Source organism: Acipenser ruthenus, chromosome 7 (assembly GCF_902713425.1).
Source record: "Acipenser ruthenus chromosome 7, fAciRut3.2 maternal haplotype, whole genome shotgun sequence".
Lineage (NCBI taxonomy): Eukaryota > Metazoa > Chordata > Actinopteri > Acipenseriformes > Acipenseridae > Acipenser > Acipenser ruthenus.
Window position 1 is genome coordinate 17,470,935 of NC_081195.1, and position 24,386 is coordinate 17,495,320.

A 24,386-nucleotide genomic window follows, 5' to 3' on the forward strand; every position below is an offset into this window, starting at 1 on the left:
ATTTCTCCAGCAACTACCAGTGAGTAAACTATCTCAAACTCCTCCTCTCGCTCAGTTTAGGGTTCTTTGTGCTAATCTGAAAAGCAATTTTCATCAAATGTGAGTATCGTAGTAGAAAGTAATTCTTGAATGCTGTGTAAAGTTGTTCACAATTCATAATCCTCAAACTCCACAATTTATAAAGTCTCAAAATGTCACTTCTTTTCGGTGTCACCTGGTTACAGAATTGTTTCTCTCACCTGAGTTTTATGAAACATTACATGAAGTTACCCCGACACTTAATTGGCTAGGCAGTAAAAGCATTATATTAGGAACCAACTTGCCTTGTTTTCATTAAGACACTGAGAAAGACTTCCAGTTGAAAACTTTATCAGTTAATTTATTTTAGTATTATTACATGCAATGAGTGGTAAAAAAAAAGTATTTTTAGACTACTTCATAAGTGAGAAACTGGTCAAACTCATGCGTTTAGGATGAATAAAACACTGATTATCTGTTATCCAAAAGAAACAATGCTATGCTTCCCCATGACGTCTGGGGTAGGGTTGGGCATGGCTAGCAAAAAGAAAGGGAGAAGACAAGAGAATCAATCATAAAGTATTAATAAGCTGTAACAAAAAAAAAAAAACATGACAGGCGTAATGCAGTTTAGTCTTTTGATTGCAGCTGCGTTGGGTTAAATCATTGAAAACTTTTTTTTTTTTTTTTTTTTAGTTCCCAACATCAACCTGAATGACAGCATATACATTTTTACATGACTTACATGACTAATCCTTTAAGTTAGTCTGAGGATTTGGAGATGTACAGGTGAATAGGATATCTTCAAGAATCTATGCAGTGAAGCAAGCATTTTTATTTACTCAAATAGGTCATAAGTGCAATTCAAATTTCAGCTCTCAAGCGCCACAGTTCAAAGTAATTGGCACTTTGCCATATATACCTTTTTTTGTTGTTGTTTAAAAGATCATTGTATTAATTGCAGAAAAAGATACATAAATAAAAGAACAGAGGTCCGGTGTCCTTGATATTCTTATAGCGATAGTAAAGTATCTAAATATCTTGAAAACAAGTAAGTTATTAATATAGAAAATAACGTTGTCTGTGTTTTACCTAGCAGGTATGAGGCTGTACCCTTTCGTCTAAGTGAGTTTTTGGGAAAAATAAATAAACATACAACAGAACTTGTACAGCCTTTTCTCAATTAGATTCAAGTCCACAACTCCTGCCTTCAGAAATACATTTCAAACAATTAATTAACCCTTAATCTCCTAAACCTAATTGCATGTGTAATTACCGTTTTGTTGGGTTCAATTTGCCTGATAAACATGTCAAGACACTTGCTTCATTAGCCTGTTTCAACAGTTAAATACTGTTTTTTTCCACTGCCTGCAGGCATAATTAACTGGAAAGACTCTTATTAAAACACATAGGATCTGGTCCACTAAGGCAAGGGAAAGAAAATAAATCCTTAACTGACCTCTGGATAACCCAAGAAAGAGTAGCCCATTTCCAAGCAAGCTTACAATCACACTGTTAAGCCAACTGCTCTCTCCTCTGCTATGCAGAAAGATCTTACAAAGGGTTAAAAACACTGTCATTGCCAGTTCTCTACCTTTACGCCTAAGCCTGGCATTTCAAATGGATTTTCAATTGAGCAAATAGAAACAAGAGACGACTGAAAGCTTAAACCTGCAAGTGCCAAACGTTAAAATGTAAACCCTTTGTGCAAATACCTCGGACAAGGTAAAAAATACTTCATTACAGGACAGGTACAATGCCAAATCCAATTATTTAATTTAAATACTTAAAAGAAGGAAAGTAATACAGAAATAGGGAAATAACTTCATGTTATTTGTTTTTAAAGAAAACCTATAGTACATTTCTGATCCTTTTCTTTTTTGTTTCTGAAAACAATAGTTTACATCATAAAGCAGCAAACAGAATAATGTTCTATTTGGGCACATCAGGATAATTCTTTATCAGGTGTGGCGTTGGGTTATTTGCTGGTCCCTGTTAGTCGTGCCCTTCCCCTATTGTCCCCTACTGAGAGCAGCAGTTATCTCTGAAATCAATGTATACAAACTCATCAAAATAGAATACAACTAACACATCTAACTGAGATGTTATACATTTATAACAGCTAAATAGATGAGCAACAAAAAATAAATGTACTTTACAGGCCCGTGTCAAACAGTAGAAATCCAACTACATCTTTTTACCCTCTTCCTTTAGCAATGCCTTTGCTTTGATCACAGGTGCAAACAGCCCCCATTTACGGGACATGGAAGCCACCTGCTGAGGATGGCAGGCTGGGACTAACTGATACATTCTTAAGACTTTGGCTAATAAATCCTTGCTTTTGTAAGTGAAAAACTAAATTAAAACAAAACTAAAATCCAATGAATCCATAAAAATAATAAAACCAAAATGAATATCCCAACATAACAAGTATTTTTTTTATGTATTCTCTGTTTTCAAAACCTATTAACAGAAGCTACTTAGTCAGTAACGCTGTAAATCTATTATCTTGTATGTAGTACATACAATTTAAGTTTCAAAACGCTTTTCTGACATGAGAAAATAAACTGGTAATGCAAATTTACTCAACAGTCAGAACAGAAAATAAATGTACAGAACTATTTCTCTGCATATCCTTTCTACATGAAAGATATTTTGCAAAATATATTTGCATATACATTGCTCCAGAATTGAATATTTTTTTTGCTGAATTATTGCCCTGCAATCAAATACCAGTTGCTATTGCTCAATCAACTAAAATTTCACCAACACACGCACATTTTTATTTTAAAAAGCACAGTCTGTTTTTCTCACTTCGTTCCTACTCTGTATTCAGACACACACACATTGTCTCTGTGTGTGTGTGTGTGAGTACATATATATATATATATATATATATATATATATATATATATATATATATATATATATATATATATATATATATATATATATATATACACACATACAGTGCCTTGCAAAAGTATTCAGACCATTGACCAATTCTCTCATATTACTGAATTACAAATGGTACACTGAAATTTCGTTCTGTTGATATTTTATTTTAAAACACTGAAACTCAAAATCAATTATTGTAAGGTGACATTGGTTTTATGTTGGAAAATATTTTTAAGAAAAATAAAAAACTGAAATATCTTGCTTGCATAAGTATTCAACCCATTAATATTTGGTAGAGCCACCTTTCGCTGCAATAACAGCTTTAAGTCTTTTGGGGTAAGTATGTACCAGCTTTGCAAACAGTGTCGGAGTGATTTTGGCCCATTCTTCTTGGCAGATTTGCTCCAGGTTGTTCAGGTTGGTTGGACGATGCTTGTGGACCGCAATTTTCAAATAGTGCCACAGATTCTCAATGGGATTGAGATCAGGACTTTGACTGGGCCACTGTAGGACATTCACCTTTTTGTTCTTGAGCCACTCCAATGTTGCTTTGGCCTTGTGCTTGGGATCATTGTCCTGCTGAAAGGTGAATTTCCTCCCAAGCTTCAGTTTTTTAGTGGACTGAAGCAGGTTCTCTTGCATTTCACTGTATTTTGCTCCATCCATTCTTCCTTCAATTTTAACAAGATGCCCAGTTCCTGCTGATGAGAAGCATCCCCACAGCATGATGCTGCCACCCCCATACTTCACTGTAGGGATGGTGTGTCTTGAGGCATGGGCAGTGTTAGGTTTGCGCCACACATAGCGCTTTGAGTTTTGGCCAAAAAGCTCTATCTTGGTCTCATCTGACCACAAAACCTTTTCCCACATCGCAGCTGGGTCACTCACATGCTTTCTGGCAAACTCCAGACGTGCTTTCAGATGGTACTTTTTGAGTAACAGCTTCTTTCTTGCCACCCTCCCATACAGGCTAGTGTTATGCAGAGCTCTTGATATGGTTGACTGGTGCACCATTACTCTACTCCCAGCCACTGAAGTCTGTAGCTCCTTCAAAGTGATTGTTGGTCTCTCTGTGGCTTCTCTCACAAGTCTCCTTCTTGTTTGAGCGCTGAGTTTTGAGGGACAACCTTTTCTTGGCAGTGCCTGGGTGGTGTGATGCAGCTTCCACTTCCTGATTATTGATCCAACTGTGCTCACTGGGATATCCAAACACTTGGATTTTATTTTGTACCCTTTCCCTAATCTATGCATTTGTATTACTTTATCTTTAACTTCTGTAGAATGCTCTTTGGTCTTCATTTTCCTTCAGATTCACAGCCCGACCAATGATCCTTCAACAGTGGGGTTTTTATCCAGAAAATGTGACAGCAACTTTAATGGTTCACAGATGGAGGCCAATGGTAAGGTAATTGTGTCCTGGTTAGGGCAATTTCTTTCATCTGTGTAAACTGGGAGCTTCCACAGCACAGGGGCTGAATACTTATGCAAGCAAGATATTTCAGTTTTTTATTTTTCTTAAAAATATTTCCCAACATAAAACCAATGTCACCTTACAATAATTGATTTTGAGTTTCAGTGTTTTAAAATAAATATCAAACAGAACAAAATTTCAATGTACCATTTGTAATTCAGTAATATGAGAGAATTGGTCAGGGGTCTGAATACTTTTGCAAGGCACTGTGTATATATATATATATATATATATATATATATATATATATATATATATATATATATATATAAGCATGATATACACGTATGTGCAGATGAGCACCTCCACAATGAGGAAAGTAACAAAAGAAGACAGGGCAGATCACATTTTTTGTCATTATGCTGTCAGTTAGTTTAGGTTTATACATATTTTCATCCTTTTTCATTTACTTGCTACATAAACAAAATGCAATACAAATCTGTTATTTCACTGTCCTCATTTTTGGAAACAACACAGCACACCATGAATGATCAGGGTCAGGCCGTAACTCCCTTTCTAGTTTAAGAGGAGGTGAGGAACCAACTCCCGAAGAATATGCAACGGAGCCACATTGACTTGCTCTGCCAGAAGTAATTTGGGTTCAGACTAATCCTTTTAAACCTTTGTCTCCCACAGGGCAGCATACTTCCCTGAAACCAAGTCCTCAAGTTAAAACAGTCTGTCATGCCTTGTACTCAACCCAAATGCATCCCCTTAATTCCCTGGCACTCCTGTCACATTTCGACTTTGAAGTGGAGAAAAAGCACTTCTCAGGGACTGTTTACAGGCTTTTTACAGTGACGGTAGAAACATTCTAGTCTGAGATGTTTAGCAAATCCCATTATTAATTTTAACAGCCAAGGACACAGAATACCTAAGGAAACGCTATAAGCAACAGACATCGGCAAGCGCAGACTTGCAAGATATTTACAGAGCACAAGAACGCAATACACAGAAGAAATATAGAAGTACAATTGAAAGTGTCTGTACAAACTTAAAACCCACACAGCTGCATTGCATTTACCATTTAAAATCACTTTACTATAAACTACAACATTACAAAATACTATACATATATACTCTTCTTGCTAAAGGCACATATACAAATCTAAGTGTTTGTGTTAATTCCAATTAACCACTGAAAAGATTCTCAGTATAATGCATTGAGAAAACACATTTGTTTAACTATATTATAATTTTGTTATAGCAGTGTTTTGTGAACCATGCATGACAGTTTTTTTTCAATCAATCCAAGCTTACTTGTTTCTTATTTGCTATAACCAATATAATGATAAAGACGAGCAGATCCTTCAATTGAGTTGGTCCTAAATTGCAAGTCTACTGAGTGTCATGCAGTATCAAATTAAATGTTGCAGATGCTTTGTTTCAGGTAGGACTGTAACAGCCATGTGTATAGGAGTGTGGCAAAGTGGTTAACAGTGTGCAGGTGATCAACAATCAGACAAACAACGATAATCCAGGTGCAATGAAGGTTTAATTGTATAATCCAATGCCTGATGGCTAACAGCAGTAAACAATAACAATGTTAATGAAGCAATACAGCGGCGTGTATTGCTTATTTATAATCCGCGGGTTTGCAACAAAATAATAACAGTTCTGTTTCAGTTCATCCACACATAACACATACACAAACATGAACACCAGTCCACAGTGCGTGCTCTAGGGCTCGTGGTGAATACAGTTCTTTAGTGACAACATAAGTGCAGTGTTGTTGATCCGGGTTTAGTGCTGGCCTTTGGCGACAACTCTGGATTGTGTTAGCCGTCCAAATAATTACAAACATATTATTAACGACAAACAAAAACACTCACATTTCACAGCACAGGTTCTTCTTCTGGTCATTTAACATAACCATTCACAATGGAACAGATCACATCACTACGTCCCCTTTTTATAATGTCACCCATGACCCCTTGGTCAACGAGCGCACCTGCTCCTCCAATCCGCGGATGCCACGCCGTTTCCCGTCCGGGACATTGAGTTTGTATACCATAGCTTTGCCCCCTTTCTAGATGGCTGACTTCCACCTAACCCTGGGAATAAACTGTCGTGCCATTTAGTCCAGGGTATTCTGTTCCCTTTATGCAGCTACCTCACAGGTCGGGAGGGAGATCTAACACCAATAATCATTCGATCTCTGTCACAGGAGTTACATTTTAAAAGAGGCTTTACTAACAGCCCTATAATTATGGCTCTTAAAAGTTAGAGTATTATTGCTAGTATGGCACTGCCAAACTTTTACAAGGGAAATGTATATATATATATATATATATATATATATATATATATATATATATATATATATATATATATATATATATATATATATATATATATATATAAGTAACCAGGTTACAAGAGATTGCTAGACAATTCAGGGATTTTATTTGACGGTTTTTAGTTTAGAGAAATAATGAAACTTCCCTCCGATCTTCAAAAGGAATTGACTAAATTCTAGTATTAAAACGCATCCTTCACCCAGACTGTTTAATACTAAATCAAATGAATCACATCTAATGTTGCCGAGACAAATTGTGTTCTTGTCTGTCTGCTTGCCTGTGTGTTTACAAGCAGGCCGGCCCACGTTTTGGATGCTGCCACACTTGTGTGTCTGGAAACATAATGTATCCGATTGGTTGTTATTAAGAGGTGTGAACTCTGATTGGCTGGCTGGCCATTATCTCTCCTTCCAGATTTACTTATCCATGTGCAGACAAGCCCAGCCAGCTTTCTGACTCCTACGCTGTGATCTCACTGTACACAGTCAATTTATTAAAAGAAATTAAATTAAATTGAGAAGGACTATGTCTGAATCAAGAACCTACGTCAAACAGCACTCTCCTTCATGCACAGCACTGGAATTTATTTTTACTCTTCCCCCCCACAACATTTTTAAGGACTGCCACATTAGCAGATAATGTCAATGTGATTATGACTGCACGAAATAAGTACAAAAGTTCATTCTAGAAAAGAGGTGCACTGACTGGATGAAAAAAGTTGGAGAATGGGTTTCCTGGCACATTATTCCAGTGGAATTGTTTGTCCAGAGTTGGAGGTTTCAATGATTTGGGCCACTGTAGAAAGTCTGCCGCTTGTCACCATACATTGCACATGTCTATTGGCTTGATCTGTCATGTTCCGCTTGCGACCAGAGTTGTGGTTTGTGGTGACGGTTTTCTGTAATTATTTCCATTCTAGGAATGAATTGGGACGAACTGGTTGCACTGATACCCATGATCATGCCCTTTTGTGAAGTTGAAAATGTATTCAGATCTAGTGGATCACAGGACATGTCACATGACGACATGAATTTGCATAGATAGTAGACTTTTATTCCTTCAATTTTACATTCTCCAATTATTTGTCCAGTTAGAGTTTTAAGGGTAAACATTTATCGTAAATTAGGTGGCGCTGAAAGTACTATATTTTCTTTTAAAATACAAAATAAAAAAATGATTACTGGCAAGTGCTTTACCTTAATTTTGGAAAGTCCTTCGCGATTTCTAGATATTCATTTCCATCACAGCACGTCTTGTGCTAAACAATCAGATGGGAATCTTATGTTTTAATCCAGATAATTCACACTGCAGCATTAACCTGAATCTGGTGTGGAGAATACTTTTAATGTTGAGTTATACTTTTATCCACATTTGCTGGAGGGCAGGAGCAGAGAAGGATCTTGCTTGGGAAACAGAGGTGTAGTCAGTCAGTCACTCCCTTCTCTGCCTATTTCACTACTCAAATAACAGCATGGATTGAAGACGATAGACTACTGCAGCCAATAAGGTGAAGGCTACAGAGCTATCGTTCACCATCCAGTTATTACAGTAACTATTACTATTCAATGCTCGTAAGAATGAAGCATGTTCTGGGAGCCTGTCAGTAGAATTAGAACAAAAATCAATCATTGTGAAATTACTGACCGTTGTTAAGGTCTGGCGTCGAAAAGAAGATATTGGCATGACCTCTGGAACAGAGGTCACCCGTTTATATCAATAATTTATTAAAAACCACAAGAAATCTTGTTATCTTGACCCATAGAATCTCTTAACCATTGCATATGCATAGTTTAATCAAGAAAGTGGGTCTCCACAACTCAGCCAAATATACAGTATGTCAGAGAAAACGTTACTGTGACCTACTTTTCCAGCACATGATAATACCAATGTAAGCGGTTAGCCCAACCAATTGACCTTATCCACTTTAACTCCAAAGCAATGCCCATACCAAGGGCCTCGTTTTCCAAAGTTGGTCCTTTAAATCAACTGTGTTATTGCCAATTCATGAAAACCATCATTTAAACCACAGATCATTCATTGTATTGTTCTCATACCCAGTAAAATAAAATACTTTAGGTAAAATACAAACTTTGTCAGTCTTTTTTTTTATATATATAAACTGATCTTTTAAAAATGTTCTCTATTCATCACTGCATATTCAATTTATTTTAAACTCTTTGCATGTCATGTCAAAAAATTCCCCTAAGCACCACATATTCTATTTGTTTTTGTCTGATAGCCTGCATATTAGTTCAAAGGTGTATTTATACCTTTTTCTTAAATAAAGTTGCATTAAAAAAAAAACAACAACTTGTATAGTTTAAGGGGTTTAACTGTCAGTCTCATTTGGCTTATTATGTTGTCAGAATTTTTCATTTTCTTAAGGTTTTTTTAAAATGCCAATTATAACAAATATTTTTAACTCTAAACATTGAAAGGGCAAGAAATACCAAAAATACAGGTTCTAGTCTAAAAATGACTCCTGCTTACATGGTAAGATTCAACAATCACGCTGATACAGTTTACATATGGAATACTGTATAAATAAGGTCTGTTAACATTATTGTTATCTCAAGTCATTGTTAACACTAATAATAACACTGAATAACAAAATGAATAGCATTATAAGTGTTTCTTCTTTTTATACAACTTATTTTTATTGTTTTTTTAAAAAAAAATATATATATATAAAAAAAAAAAAAAATACCAACAAACTAAAAAATTGCTGCCAGTAAATTCTGTTTCTCCTATGTGCCAATAAAACGTAATGATGTAACTTCAAGATCAATCCAGCAAGCTGCTGAGTAGTTGATTTCAGAGAAACAAACAAGAGAACAGTACATGTGCTGTGCACATAAACCAGGAGAGCTCTGTTTAATGGATGAAATTCCCAGCATCTGCTCTTCTCATCTTTTATAGCAGCCAGGAGCCCTGGTTCTGGTGGTGTGATTGGTTGAGCGGTCAGTTGGTAACTTTTAGGCTTTACAATGACAGATATTGAAGGAGTTTGCAACCTCATACTACAGCAAGTAAAAACAGCCTTACACAATAGAAAACAGCTTTCAAGGATGGAGGAAGCTTATGACTGAGCAGCTAAAACTACAAGGAGATCTATTTTAGTCTATAAAATAAAACTGTTCTAGCTGCATGTTGTCGCAGGACCATATCTGAAGTATATTTATGCCCACTCAGTCAACACAGTAAGGCCACAAGCAGCAATTTACATGGAACAGCACAAACAAACATAAATTTTGTGATGGTGTCTGAGAGAGAGAGAGACATAGACATAGAGAGAGCTGACAACGGGCGAAACTCGATATCGTTTACATAACCAAGTATCAGTACTTTCACTGTATGGAAACAAATCTGCCAAAGATTTCTCCTACTGGCAAAGATTTATCAGTTGTATCTATAAATGTATGTAAAATGACAATCTAGAACCGTGTTGATCAAAAACACAGTTTAACTATATATGCATTATTTAATCCATTCATTATTTAAAAGTACAGTCACATCAAGAAAAGGCTAATGAGTCTACTTTTAAACAGAAACTTTACCAGTGTAATTTAAATTTCTACCAATTCTAATTTAAATGGAATACTTCATTAGAAAGGGCTATATAAGTGCAAATCGAACTGCATGTTATTTTAAGAAAATAAATATGCAGAACCACAAAACTTCACAAGGAGGGTGTGGCCAAGTGACTGAAACTTAAAAACTGAATATTTTACATATTCTATTTAAAAAAGAAAAAAAAAACACTTTAAAATGACCAAAGCTGCACTGAACTTTCATGAACAAATGAATTGATAAATTAAATAAGGACCCTTTTGTTTAGTTATCTCATAGTTTTTGTTGGTGTTTATTAAACAGACTGGATTCCTTCAATTACAACCAATTCACGGCCTTTAGTGATGCACTGAATGATTATTTTTATCAGTTACTGTAAATAGAAGATTTAACAGAAAACAATGTTTTATATAACACTGGATATGTTAATGTTTATGTAAAGCAGTACCAAGGGAAAAATAGATTTTATTTAAGTGGAGGTTTAGTGTTACTATGGCCACTGTGTTCTTCAGTCCATTTCAGCATTTATATTATAATGGATTATATATTATACTGTATATTACTGCACTGTTTAGAAGACTGTGCTGCCTGTGCAATTCCAGGGAGGAAGTGGCTCTCCATTAAGGGATTAAACATAGTTGTTTACATGTACAGCTTGACAAACAAAATACACACCCATAACTTTGAAGTAACATTAGATTGTAACAGGATGTTATGCAAAATATTGACCAATATTTGCCATTATTACTAACACTGTCTATACTCTTGATTTTGGGTGCCTACAAACACGAAAAGGTACAATGGAGTCTACAGCTTGTTTACCAAAAATAAGAGCAGAGGAATTCCTCAAGTAACTGTCTGTTTGTTCAAAGTGGGACATGAACCAGGTCCTTCACCTGTGCACCTCAAAATCTTGTACAAACACTACAAAGCAAATTATATGCTCCGATTAGCTGAAAGACAATTAGTTTCCTTTCAGAAATACCAATATATTTATTTAACAAAAAGAAGGGAATGTGAATTTATACTGGGAAAAGACTGGTGTTGTTTTTATTTTTTTTCCACTGTGAATATCCTCATGTGTGTGAGCTGCAATTTAATTGTGACTATTTTTGCTATGTAGAAGCTATTTGTGTTACATATTTTGGCAAAACACCACCTCGTTGGCATGGCACGTAATACAAGACAACTCTGTACAAAAAAAAGCCTTTGCCTAATAACATTAACTCTCAAGTAAAGTCTTCTGGACTCTTAATATGCTTATTGGAATCCTGATGAAACAAAGCAAAACTATTGGAGATCTATAATCTACCTACAGCTTTCAGCCAAAAGTTTTGCATCCATATATTAACGAAAAACTGACAAATATTGAAAAATGTGACTTTTCGAAATCTAACATGAAATACTGTACTACTATTACGTCTTCCGGTAGACTTTTGTGATATCATTTTGAAGTTCTGTTGATTACATTATACAATAAAATATCTAAATTATGGTCAACTCCAGTCAACCCATATAGGAAAAGATTTGTATGATAAGCACAGTGTTAGATAGCAAAAACGTGCAAAAGGGCAAATCTCAAACCTACTTTAACCCTTACCGTACCTGAAAAGGGAATACATATTTATTTTAAAGACCTAAGCAAAGACAGGATAAGTAAAATACTGGGCTAGCACCAAACTGAAAAGTAGTAAAACACGTGTTTAGTTATTCTACTCTTTGCACTGAGGAATGGCAGACTTTTCCATCAACGTCTTCATACTTCAAAGAAGAAAAAAAAAAGGGGGGGGGGAGAGAAAGTTGTTTTATTTCAGAGCACTATCCTACAAGGACATTGAAAGCAAGGATCAAGATGAAATGCACACTGCCCACCCCCAACCATCAAAAAGCTTTGCCAAGGGAATTTGGATCTACTCTAGGAATGCTGTAATGATTTAACGAGTTGCTGAAACCTAAATTAGGATTAATCATATCCCATATAGAGTCTGGCAACAGTATCAGATATGAGCTCTAATTGCTAATAAAAAAAGTGACTAATGTCCCTAATAACTAATACCTGATTATGTATATAGATATATTATTTAAAAAAAACAAAACAAAAAAAAAACACTGCGCACACTACTTGGTTAAAACATCAATATGTATACATAACATGTTTTTTTAAAAAAAACTAAAAGGCTATATATTTAGTTTGTCTCCATAAAACTAAGGCACACTGGCAACATGGTTAAAGGAAGCAGCACAAGAAAGGGGAAAAACTGAACTATTGTTGAGATAACTGGCTTCCATTAGTGATCAGGTGATTGGCAGAAAGATTGCGATCTTTCAATCTCGGGTCAGCTCCTTTTCAAAAAAGGGCAATCCCACTGATCCATCTTTTTGCTAGTCTCTCATCGAATCCCAAGTCTCCTGCCTTTTAGCTTTGATTTTGCTCAAGCTTTCCCTTATATCAGCCTCTACCTGTCATCAGCTATTCCGGAAAGCACTGCGAGTATAGAGAGTTTGACCCCAGGGCACAGCCACGGTGAGTAGGTAAAACCTGACCACTGGGTCTACTTCCTTATCTTACATACGCTCCAATGTATAGAGAAGTATCATATTCAAACTAGAAAACAGCACTGTGACCCCTTAAAAGAGATTTCTGAAAAGGCACTGTTTCCTTTCAAGCACGCTTGAAAAGAAATGTCATCCACTCCGTTAAAAAAAAACAAAAAAACAAATGGATCAAATAGTAAGAATGAACCCCCGCTGAAGGCAGATGACTATATTAGCAATACACAGATCCCAGAGTGTTTCCAAAACACTGTCACCCACTACATTCAGCAAGTTATGTTTTATGTTTTTAAAGCACTGTTGATTAATGTGAAAATGTGCTTGACCAAAGCCAAGTCATACAAAGAGTTTCTTTGGATGCATGCATATAAAAGGAGGGTGAGTATGTGTTCCATGACATGAATGCAGGTGGTCTCAGCTGTAGACTTATGTGATTATGTACACTGCAAAATTGTGATCTCTCACCCCAACCCAAAAACTACATTAGGTGGCATTTCACTTACTTAAGTTCCTCTGTCCCTCCCCTCCCCAATTAGTATAGTTATTGCTTAATATTAATTGATTGTCCATATAGAAATAAAACAATGAACACTTATGCCATTGGACCAGGTCTAAGGGTGATTCAATAAAAAAATACAGCACCTGCATTGCTTCCCTGTTACATGGAGACACTCTATCAAACTTTCCAGATATTAACTTTGTAATGTCGTGTCTGGAAGTGTGATTGAATAGTGCCATAAAGCAGCACCCTATTTTTTGATTGAATCCATCCCTAATAGTAACATGCCTGTACACTAACTTGCAGACAATTCATAGATGCAACATCCTGCACGCACATAAAAAGATAAGGTATTGGGGGCTCCCGAGAGGTGCATCCAGCAAAAGCACTCGTTAGAGTGCAGGATGCGCTCTATAGCCTGGACGTCACGAGTTCGAGTCCAGGCTATTCCACAGCCGACCGTGGACGGGAGCTTCCAGGGGGCGGCGCTCAATTGGCCGAGCGTCGCCCGGGGGGAGGGAGGGTTAGGTCGGCCAGGGTGTCCTCGGCTCACCGCGCACCAGCGACCCCTGTAGTCTGTCCGGGCGCCTGCGGGCTTGCCTGTAAGCTGCCCAGAGCTGCATTGTCCTCTGACGCTGTAGCTCTGAGGCGGCTGCACGGTGAGTTCGCGTGTGTAAAGAAGCGGGCGGCTGACGGCACACGCTTTGGAGGACAGCGTGTGTTCATCTTCGCCCCTCCCGAGTCAGCGCAGGGGTGGTAGTGGTGAGCTGAGCCTAAAAAATAATTGGGCATTTCAAATTGGGGAGAAAATAATAAAAACTAATTGACAATGACTACATTTTCAGAAAAAAAAAAAAAAAAAAAGGTAGCAGATTTCACATAGATCTTGATCTTCACTTACAAACACGTTAGCATTCTGTCTCTCGTAAGTGAAAGTGTTAACAGCTCAAACGTGTGACTGGATGGGGCTAAAGGAGCAGCTTTCATAAAGGAGATGCAGTATGGTTCCTGTAATGGTACATGCTGCACAGTGTCAGTGGCGGCTACTTGTTTGTTGCATAGCCTGACTAAGCAAAGTAGACTTGCAATTAGGTAGAACATACTGTAATTATGATGTGTGAAACAAATCCAAACATCTTATCATCAAGTCCAGATAACTGTGAAAACCTATCCATCATCTCAGATAATGGCTGAAAGTTCAGGACTATTTCAGCACATAAAAAGCAGATAACAAGAGAGGATAATGTGCAGGCTGCAATTTTAGGATTTCCTTGAAAATGTTTTTGTTTTGAAATTGAGGTACTGTAGTAGAACTTTTCAACACTGTTCACAAAACTATACTGCATTAAACCTATAAATGAACCAGCTTAAAAGAAGCTTTGGCGGTTTTGATGTTTGTTTGTTTTTTCCCACCACCAGCGGGCATCACTTATTTAAAAAGCTCAAAGCCTTACTTGTCTGAGGTCGATGAATGCTAACTGCAGAGTGTCCCCTTGGAATCCTGGCACCGGCTCAGAGCTAGCAAACACTGCAAGAAAAGATCACAACAATAAAGACTGTTGTATTTACACAGAGCCATATCGACCTCAAGGAATAAGGTTGGGATATACACTCATTAAAATGAAATTATTGCTCTTAAGTTTATTTCACAAAAATCTATGTTATTCTGAACTCATACGTTTAATTAGAGCAATCTTTCATTAAAATAAGTTCATCAAGGTTAACCTATATAAAGTTTACAAGTCATGATATGTTACATTCATGTGGGCTACACATTCTTTCACTACATTTGCCCTGCAGGACAATGAATACAAAAGTTTTTTGGGAGGACACCAATTCCATGGCTGTCAACATATTTTTAAACATCTGCTTTTGTTACAGCATCTGCTCAATAAAAATCCTACCTCTAGCCAAACAGCAATTAAAGACAGACAGAGGGGGTGGGAGTAAGCTTAACATGCAGACAACAGGTGGAATGCTCGAAGCACCACAATCTCTGTTTGACTGGAATGTCTGTTCTTGCCTTTTAACACGTTTTTGATTATGGAATTTTGCTCCTTCCAGAAAGTTTAAAACAGGGTCATCAAAGCAGTACACATGAGAAGTTCACGCTGGAAAATAGCTATGGCTCACACAAAGTCTTAACAATCTTCTCTGTTAAATTATTTCAATTTACCTGGTTAATAAAGTGTACAGGACAAACATTGTGAAAAATGTGAAATATATTTCAATATAGTTAAAGTTCGGTTATTGGCCTTTGTGTGGGTGCTTTCTTGACACAAAACATACTGTTTGCCTATTCAATTAAATTTACAGTACAACTTATTTTTCTCCTTAACCCTTTGCGGACTGAGAATTCTACCATTTTGAGGGCAACTGATATGACTTAACTTTAGGGCATGTTCAGACCAAATATCTACTTGAAGTATACAATATTATACATTTCTAAAAAGCTGTTGCTCTGCAGATTACTTAAGAAATAATGGTTTCATTCTATGATCAAGTATACCCACACTGACCTAGTTTTAGCTTGTGTGAGTTAGTGTATAAGCATAATCCTGTTATACCTTTTTGAAAAGCTGAGTGTCTGTAGAACCTGGACATACCAACTCTGTCATTAAGTAAAATCTAAATTTACCCAATTGCTCTAAAAATATTTTTAATTCATAACAAATATCGTCTGTATACTTATGTACATACATATGTTAGAACATGAATAATGTCTGAGCAACAGCAAACAAACAAAAAAAAAAAAATAGGATTTCAACGTTTGTTTCAGAAAAACACTTAAAGTGCACTTTGTCCATAAAATGTTTAAACAACTACACATTTTCAATACAAATAATTAAATACTACATTATAGTAACTAATTAATAGGTATACAAGTAATGTACTACATTGGACCAAATTCATAAATGGCAAAATGAAAAAGGAACCAATAATGTAAAAAGAAAAAAAAAGTAACACTAACCACAGCAAAGTCTGATACAATATTGTAAGCGTAACACATTAGCCTACACTAAACAATTGGACAATGTACTATCCTTACACATTAGTATATTTATAACCAGGGCTTATTTCACGTAAAACATCTATTGAAAACTAAACAAGCAAAACTGGAACATTCACAGGCTCATCTACTTCAGAATCAGTGTGAAGAAGTTTGTAATCCAGGAGATATTCTTCTCCTTCTGGCATTCATTACATCAACACCTTCTGTAAAAATGGATCAGTAAGCATTCTGGGTCTTACAAAACGATTTAGAAACATCTCTTGTAAAAATTTGCGCTTTGATGCCATGGTCTACGGTAATCTTGAGAAAACACTCTGCAACCATAGATACTGAAATGATACACTGCGTCCAAAAACTCAACTCTGTTGGTTAGGAGCTTTAGTGAAATACATTTTGATTGGTTTGTCATGCCTGAAGTTTGCCACACAGATATTTCACTACAGTAAATGCTGTGTTTGTTTATAAACATTTTGGGTGATTTAGTATGCCGTCAGGTAATTCTTTGTACTTGTAGAACGCATTGTGGTCGGCGAATCGCTCAGTACAAAAAAAAATAATTGCTAAAAAATAAAATAAAAATATCGATCTTAAAACTACAGACCGGACTAACTGGTGTTTGTTTGATTGTCTGAAATCTGACAATGGTTTTTGTGCTAATGTGAAAAAAAATAACATACTTGTCACAGTGCTGTATGCAATTACGTCACCAGATGAATTTGTATGAAATTATAATGGGCCATCTGCAAAGGCTTAATCAATCTTTCCCCTAAGACATAAATTATATTTTTCAACCAATACATTTCTTTCTGCCTCCAACCTCTCGGCTCTACTTAAAAGTGAAGCAGTTTTGAATAACGAACTGAACTGATAGTAACAACAACCTTACCATAGTCAGAAATGATAGGCCTGCTTGAGGTTAGACGAGTCAGAGAGATTGTAAGGGTATAAATTAGCACTGCAGCATCAGAGGATGCAACCTCCAAGAACGTAACCATTACTGTATGGGTGTTTACCTCTTAAAAGACACGAAACCTGACTAACATCTATCAAAGCTGCTCGACGAGCCTGTGATGCAGTCATGGCCCGCCCCCGAGGACATTAAAACACTGCGGTCACAGACCTCAATGTCAATGTCAAGCTGCTGCAATCATGGATGCAGCGACCTTGAAGGTTAATGGTTACATTTCTATTTCAGAAAACCAGGGTTATGATAATAACCTAACGTTCCCTTTCAAGTACGAAATGTAACCATTACCGTATGGGTGAGAGTACCAAAGCTGTTGCAAGGGCAATATTGCAGAACGACTGGAATGCTACCTTGTGCGTTACCATATGGAACCCAAGTAACAAGTAGCTTGGGCTAAAAATTGAAGGAGAAACTCACCTCCATGCCTGTGTTGTAAGGGTTACTGAGAAGCTGCCCTTAAAACTCTAGTTCCAAAACCAGGGTTTTGAGGATCCACGACATTAAGTCTGTAGAACCTAGTAAAGGTATGGGGAGATGCACCCTGGAATAAAGCCCATGAAGTTGCCATGCCCCTGGTGGAATGGGCAGTGAGCTTTTCTGGAGGGGGCAAGTTGGCCAGGTCATAGGCAATCTTGACTGTGTCTACTAAAAAACAATTGCCGACTACTAAATTAGAGAATAAAATAACCAGCCAAAGCTACTGCAGCCTGGGGGTAGAGCACAAAGACAGTTGACTTATGTTGCTTGATCCCTGGGAAGGAGCAACTCAAGCTGCTGGCTTCACACGGGGCACAAGGCTTCTTTACACACTGCGAACTCACCGTGCAGCCGCCTCAGAGCTACAGTGTCGGAGGACAACGCAGCTCTGGGCAGCTTACAGGCAAAGCCCGCAGGCGCCCGGCCAGACTACAGGGGTTGCTGGTGCGCGGTGAGCCGAGGACACCCTGGCCGACCTAACCCTCCCTCCCCCCGAGCGACGCTCGGCCAATTGAGCGCCGCCCCCTGGGAGCTCCCATCCACGGTCGGCTGTGGAATAGCCTGGACTCGAACTCGCGACGTCCAGGCTATAGAGCGCATCCTGCACTCTAGCGAGTGCTTTTACTGGATGCGCCACTCGGGAGTCTCTGAGCAAGTATTTTTAAGATCACATATAAATTTGTATAAAACAGAATGTGAAGTATATAGCAGAAAAAGTAACACATACTTATCTGAAACAGCTTTCCTGTCAGGTCAGTTCTTGAAAGGAAAAATGGCGTTGAGGCCTGTGACTGCAGTGTTTTTATGTCCTCAGGGGCGGGCCATGACTGCGTCACAGGCTCGTCGAGCAGCTTTGATATATCTTATTCAGGTTTCGGGTCTTTAAGAGGTAAAACACCCATACGGTAATGGTTACATTTCGTACTTGAAAGGGAAGTGAAACTGTTATCAAAAGGAGGAGGAGGCAGCAAAGTTATCCACCTCCTATTCTAAATCAGTTGTTGAACCTGAAACGACTGATTCATTAAAGTTCCCAATCATTGGTGCAACAATACTCAACATCTTTACATAAGGCATGCATATGATATGTAGTAAGGAATAAGAAATGTAACCTTTAAGTTTATTCATGAGGATCCATACAGACTTATAAACTCAGTTAAGTATTTCTCACATAAATTAGATTTTGAGGAGACTTGCCACAAAATAGCCAGAGTGACCCTCCATTTGGACTAGCCGGTAAATGAATGACATTTTAAAAAGTGTGGCTATGAAATTATTTGCTGTAAAGTTAGTATGTATTGACCTTGCAATCCTCAGTAACATCGCTGAGCTGAGAATCCCCCTTATGTTATAATATTAATGGTATTTTTCCCATTACATGCTGTACCCTAGGGCATAATGAACTAACCAGAGGTGCTTCAGTCGACATAAATTAAATGGGTAATTGTATGTAAAAATAATGTGATATCTTGCAACAATTGTAAGTCGCCCTGGATAAGGGCGTCTGCTAAGAAATAAATAATAAAGACAATGCAGGAATATGAAAAGTAACAGAAGATGCTGTACTGATATGGCTATCAAGAAAATAGTTCAACATTGATACTCTTGATTACAAGCTACTGTCGGACTGTCAAAACTGCTGACTCCTTGATTTGGTTGCTAAAACAATGTATATATGTTGTATTGATCACACCCGCTGAACTATGAGGTTATAAGTGATTAACATCTTCAATCAGTTATAAATCAGTTATAAATCAGTTCTCTAAAAAACACGTTTTTTGCCTTTTAAGCAGATCTGCTGAACTCATCACTGAACTCTATTTAACCCCCTATTATTAAACCCACCTTGAGGCCCTATTGGGTTAGTCAGGTACAAGTCTACTTAAAGAAAGTACGCTGGTCCAAAGGGCACTCTCAATGGCTTCTGTGCAATTAATGCCAAAAGACTAAACAAAAATAAATGTGTAGCATTGGCTTTAGATTCATACAAATTTGATTCCTAGATTTACCACTGATCCATTAAACTATGGAAGTAAACTTTTATTTGACTTGGATGCATGTGCTCTTTCTTCTTTTGGGACGCCTTCCGTGAAACTTTCTTTCTTCCCAACACCTGCCCATCAATGAGAACTCTTGGCAGTTGCTAGGTTACAGTAAAAGCACAACGGGCTTTAACAATATACACCTAGTTACATTAATTTACATATATAAAATACTCCATGATATCAGGTATGATATTTATATTCTTCGTTCCGTCATCACTGGCATACCACTATTCCATGCTTCACTTGCTTACATCACTTATTAGATAACTATCATACCCAGTAGACTTTCTATGAATGTCAATGGTCATCTGACATCACTGTCATATGCTTTGATATATCTTATTCAGGTTTCGGATCTTTAAGAGGTAAATACCCATACGCTAATGGTTACATTTCGTACTTGAAAGGGAACAACCAGCAGTAAAGTCAACGTACATTTAAATATTCTCAACTAAATAACAAATACATAAATAAATAAAAAACATTACCTAACACTTGGGTTAGTAAACAGTACTGTACTTCCCATTTACGACACACACACTACCAGTAATAAACAAATAAGGTGGAACAAAGATGTGCTTCTGTGGTGGAGTACAGAGCATTCAGAAAGCACATGGCTAATTTGAATACAACACAATGTTCAGCTCATATTAACACTGATACTTCCACACTGCAGAATGATGCGGAGCATCTGATATTATGGTAATGAACAGGTAATGTAGTGTTATTTTGACTTTTTTTATTTATTTAAAAGCAGTTCCTGAGTACAATCTTTGTTTTTGTGATTTAGAAGTTAATTTTTGCACTGTTTGAGCAGCCAGAACCTCGCACAAACTGCATGAGACAACATATCATAGTAAAAGACACTCTAAACACAATACATCAACTTATAATATAGCTTTTACTTCCCCTCCTTTTATTAGTTACTATATTATCAACACCTAGTACAGTATCCACCACTTGCACCAACCAGGGTTATTGCGGGCAGCCATTTACATCGGCCAAATAAGGTTTTACATTTGCATTTCCCATTAATTTCAATAACAAATGCATTGTTTATACCGTGTGAAACACTCAGCTGTTTGGACCTCGTTAAGTGCCACTCGCATAGATTTAAATAACAAACGCACTGCTTATACTGTAGTAATCGCTTTTACTAATCCACAAAGCAGCTGTTTTTACCTCGCTACCTTGCCATTCACATAGATTTCAATACAAAGTGCAGCACTTTACTGTAGTAAAAGCTTGACTGATCAATCAATCAGCTGTTTGAACCTCATTACTGAGCGATTACCCCTGTACCTTACCTTGGCTATTTAATCCCTGTATGCAGTGCCAGGTTTACAGTTTGAAAAAACAGCACTGACTGCAACAGCAAGCAAGCATGGCTGGAAGGAGAAAAGCATCAGCACATAAATTCAGTGTGTGAATCTAATTTCTCTGTTAGATACTCGCTTGTGAAAGCATGCTTGGAACTGTCAGTCAGCAAACAATGCAACATTGCTTCAAAAAAGCTGGGATTTCTGTAGTCGAGGAGGAGAGTGCTGACGAAAATACAACTGAAACTGAAACTCTGACAACACCTGAGGGGATGTCAGAATAAGAAATCTCAGTTGTGTCACCTTGGCGATCAGGACGCTCTGTCTGAAACAGACACCGATGACGTAAGCGTGTGTGCTGCGCTTTTAACACTGCGGTGTGCTATGGAGCAGCATCTGGATATAGCCGAATTGGGATCTTTTAGAAAACGGTAAGTTTGCAGACAGTCCAGATACATATCGCAGAGTTCTTCGCTGGAAACAATTTAGCCTACCTGTGCTGTACATTTCTGAACTTGCATGACTTTTTTGCACTTTTTATTACATTAATAGGTTTTAATGCATTTTTTTATTAGTGTAAATGAGTGTGTTAATAAAGATTTTTAAACGCATACAGGCTTATTTATTTTGTTTACTGTACTGGTGATTGGGGAACATTTTGAATGTCAGGTTATTGTGTGGGAGTTTACACCGTCCATCACTTACTGTGGAAGAATCGCGTTAACACAAACTCAACTGTTTTAAGCGATGGCGACTGTATCCAAGGTGTTGACTTTTTGACTATAGCTCTATAACTGTAGATGGCAGATGAGCTATTTTTATTAGTCATAGAATTAGAACCCTGTGAACATCTGGTGAGGTTCTAACACTGCTTCCCCACCTTCCTGTGTCTAAACACACACTTTCTCATGGGTCATTATTTGCATCAAGATCTGTCATAACATGGAAGGCAGACCAATGACAAGAGAGTGTTTAAGTTCATTCCATTAGTTTAGTTCAGCAGCAGCAGCCAGGGCTTGTATATATTCAAATATACTGTAGACAATTCAGTATGTATTTCCATTATGTGTTTGATAGAAAAAGAGGTAGAACGCTTCCTTTTGAAAGGAAAAACCTTTTGTATATCGGATGACAGCTTTTGTATTTAAGAGAAGTTTAAAGTGAGTAAATCCCACAAACCCATTTATCAATTACAGTAGGAAGCTACCTGCCATTTATGAGTTATTTGCACACCCTGAGTGCTAATGGAAATATCACTGTTCTGACCATTAATCCCAAAATGTCATAGAAAAAGAAGCCGGAGGACGGTGACGAGATACAGCATAAATCACAGCTAAAAGAGTGATGTCTGGAATGCATATCTCTGACAGGCATTGTGAATGAAATCCTGACAACAAAGCAAGTTCCAGCTTACTGCTGTTTTAATTTATCATGCATGTTTCAGCGACCTCTCCCACAATAAAGAGGGGACAGAGGATTCCACTTCCACCAAAGGATATTGGAAATGTAATGCTTAGTCTCATGTAAGGCTCATAGAAGATTCCAGACCCAATGCCTAATAACAGGGTGTCTGTGGTGTGCATTGCTATTTACATTACAGCAATGAATTACCTGATCAAGTAAAATATGTCAAAACTTAGTGTTCTGATGTGTATCATGTTACAGTAACCAGAAATTTACCCTGAGGCCATAGACTTGCCCCTTGGAGGTACTGTATTTGTAAATCAAACCCTCTATTTGCATAGATGTTGAGCCAAAAACATTTATACTATTAATATTGTCTGTTACTGGATGCACAGCTAATCTACAATAACAAGACACACCTAGACCATTGTTAAGAGTTCGTTCACTCACTTTTCATAAAAACAAACAAAAGAGACAAAGTTTTAACAAAACAATGCTAAACATCTTGAAACCTATGTCACACGATTAGTCTTGTCTGTGTATTAAAAGTAATTATGTTTATATCAGTTTTTTAGTATCCCGTCTGGACAATTTTCATTTTAATTTATTTAAAAAATCTGAAAATTCATATAATTATTATTCTTTTTAATATGCAGACTAGAGAGACTGGGGTATAGTTTTGAAGACTGTTTGCATTAGTGCCCTGTCCAGGCAATTTCATTGTAGTGTGAAATTGTAATCACTAAATCTCTAAACTAAATTTCTCTGTGCCTCAACGCATAAGGAAAAACAATACTGTACTGGAGCTATTACACATGGCAATTTATTTGAAGGAAATAAGACGGTAAGAGTCCCACTATCATGGTAAAAAGGGTGGTATTAACGCAAATTGATTATTATTGAGAGCTGATTAACCGGAATGTTCATAAATTACAGCGGAAGCAAGGAGGAGTGAAAATAAAACACCTCCAGTGTTAACTGGTACATGAATCAAGCCGTTAGTGTGGATTTTTAAAATTACTTTTTTACAGGACCGCCTTTTTTCTTCAGAAAAAAACAAAACATTAAACTGAACACCTTAATTCCTGATAAATGGCGCTTGCTAAATGTCAAACTTTGGCTTTAAGGTTGTAGTTTGCAAGGTTCTGTTTCACTCCATAAGTCTGACTTCTGTAAGAGGTTAAGAGAGTTCAAGGCCATTAGACTTAATATGAAGAGTAACAAGTCACAACTGCAACTTGAATGGTGTATCAGATTGTACTTTTTCACTAGATGTATAGCAATTTATTTTATATAGTTGAAAGGTATAATTACAGCGTCTGGTGGAAACCCACTAATAGCTAACTAGGTATTTGAAATTGTACACCCTGCTATAATAAATCACAGGCTTTTAGCAGGTCAGATCTAATTCTTTAAACCATGCTATGCTGGTAAACCATAATGTGTAGTATTATATTTAAATGCTTATATTTATGAGAAGCTTTCATTTGTTGTGTTTAGAAATCAAAGGCTTTTTTTTCTTATCACAGCATCTCTACATTTCTAATTAAGTGTGAAACCATCCAGGCACACAAATTAGCAATGTCTTTTCAGGCATTGCTAATATTTATATAAAGCCACACAATACAATACAGTACAGTACAACTAGGGCATACTGTAAGGGGAATGGCATCTGTGAACGAATGATTTGTAAACATAAATAGATAATGAAAGTGTGTGATCTGTTTCACTAATACAGCCAGAGGGCAACACGACTTCAATATGGCAGCCACTTAGATCAGAGATCAAGGCCATTGTCACCAACACATTTAGCATGGAGTTTTTTATATTGCCAAGTTTCATCAGAAACACA

The 24,386-nt window shown here is 37.0% G+C and overlaps 1 protein-coding gene across 4 annotated transcripts in view; it reads right to left on the reverse strand.

The window, feature by feature from the left end:
• LOC117415690 (exocyst complex component 6-like) overlaps positions 1-24,386 on the reverse strand; it is a 94,534-nt gene that overhangs the window by 3,401 nt on the left and 66,747 nt on the right. For all 4 annotated transcript variants that reach the window (XM_059026503.1, XM_059026504.1, XM_034026345.3 and 1 more), the window contains one exon: positions 14,764-14,837. In XM_059026503.1, the coding sequence (XP_058882486.1) occupies positions 14,764-14,837 (74 nt within the window). The remainder of the gene's footprint in view (positions 1-14,763; positions 14,838-24,386) is intronic.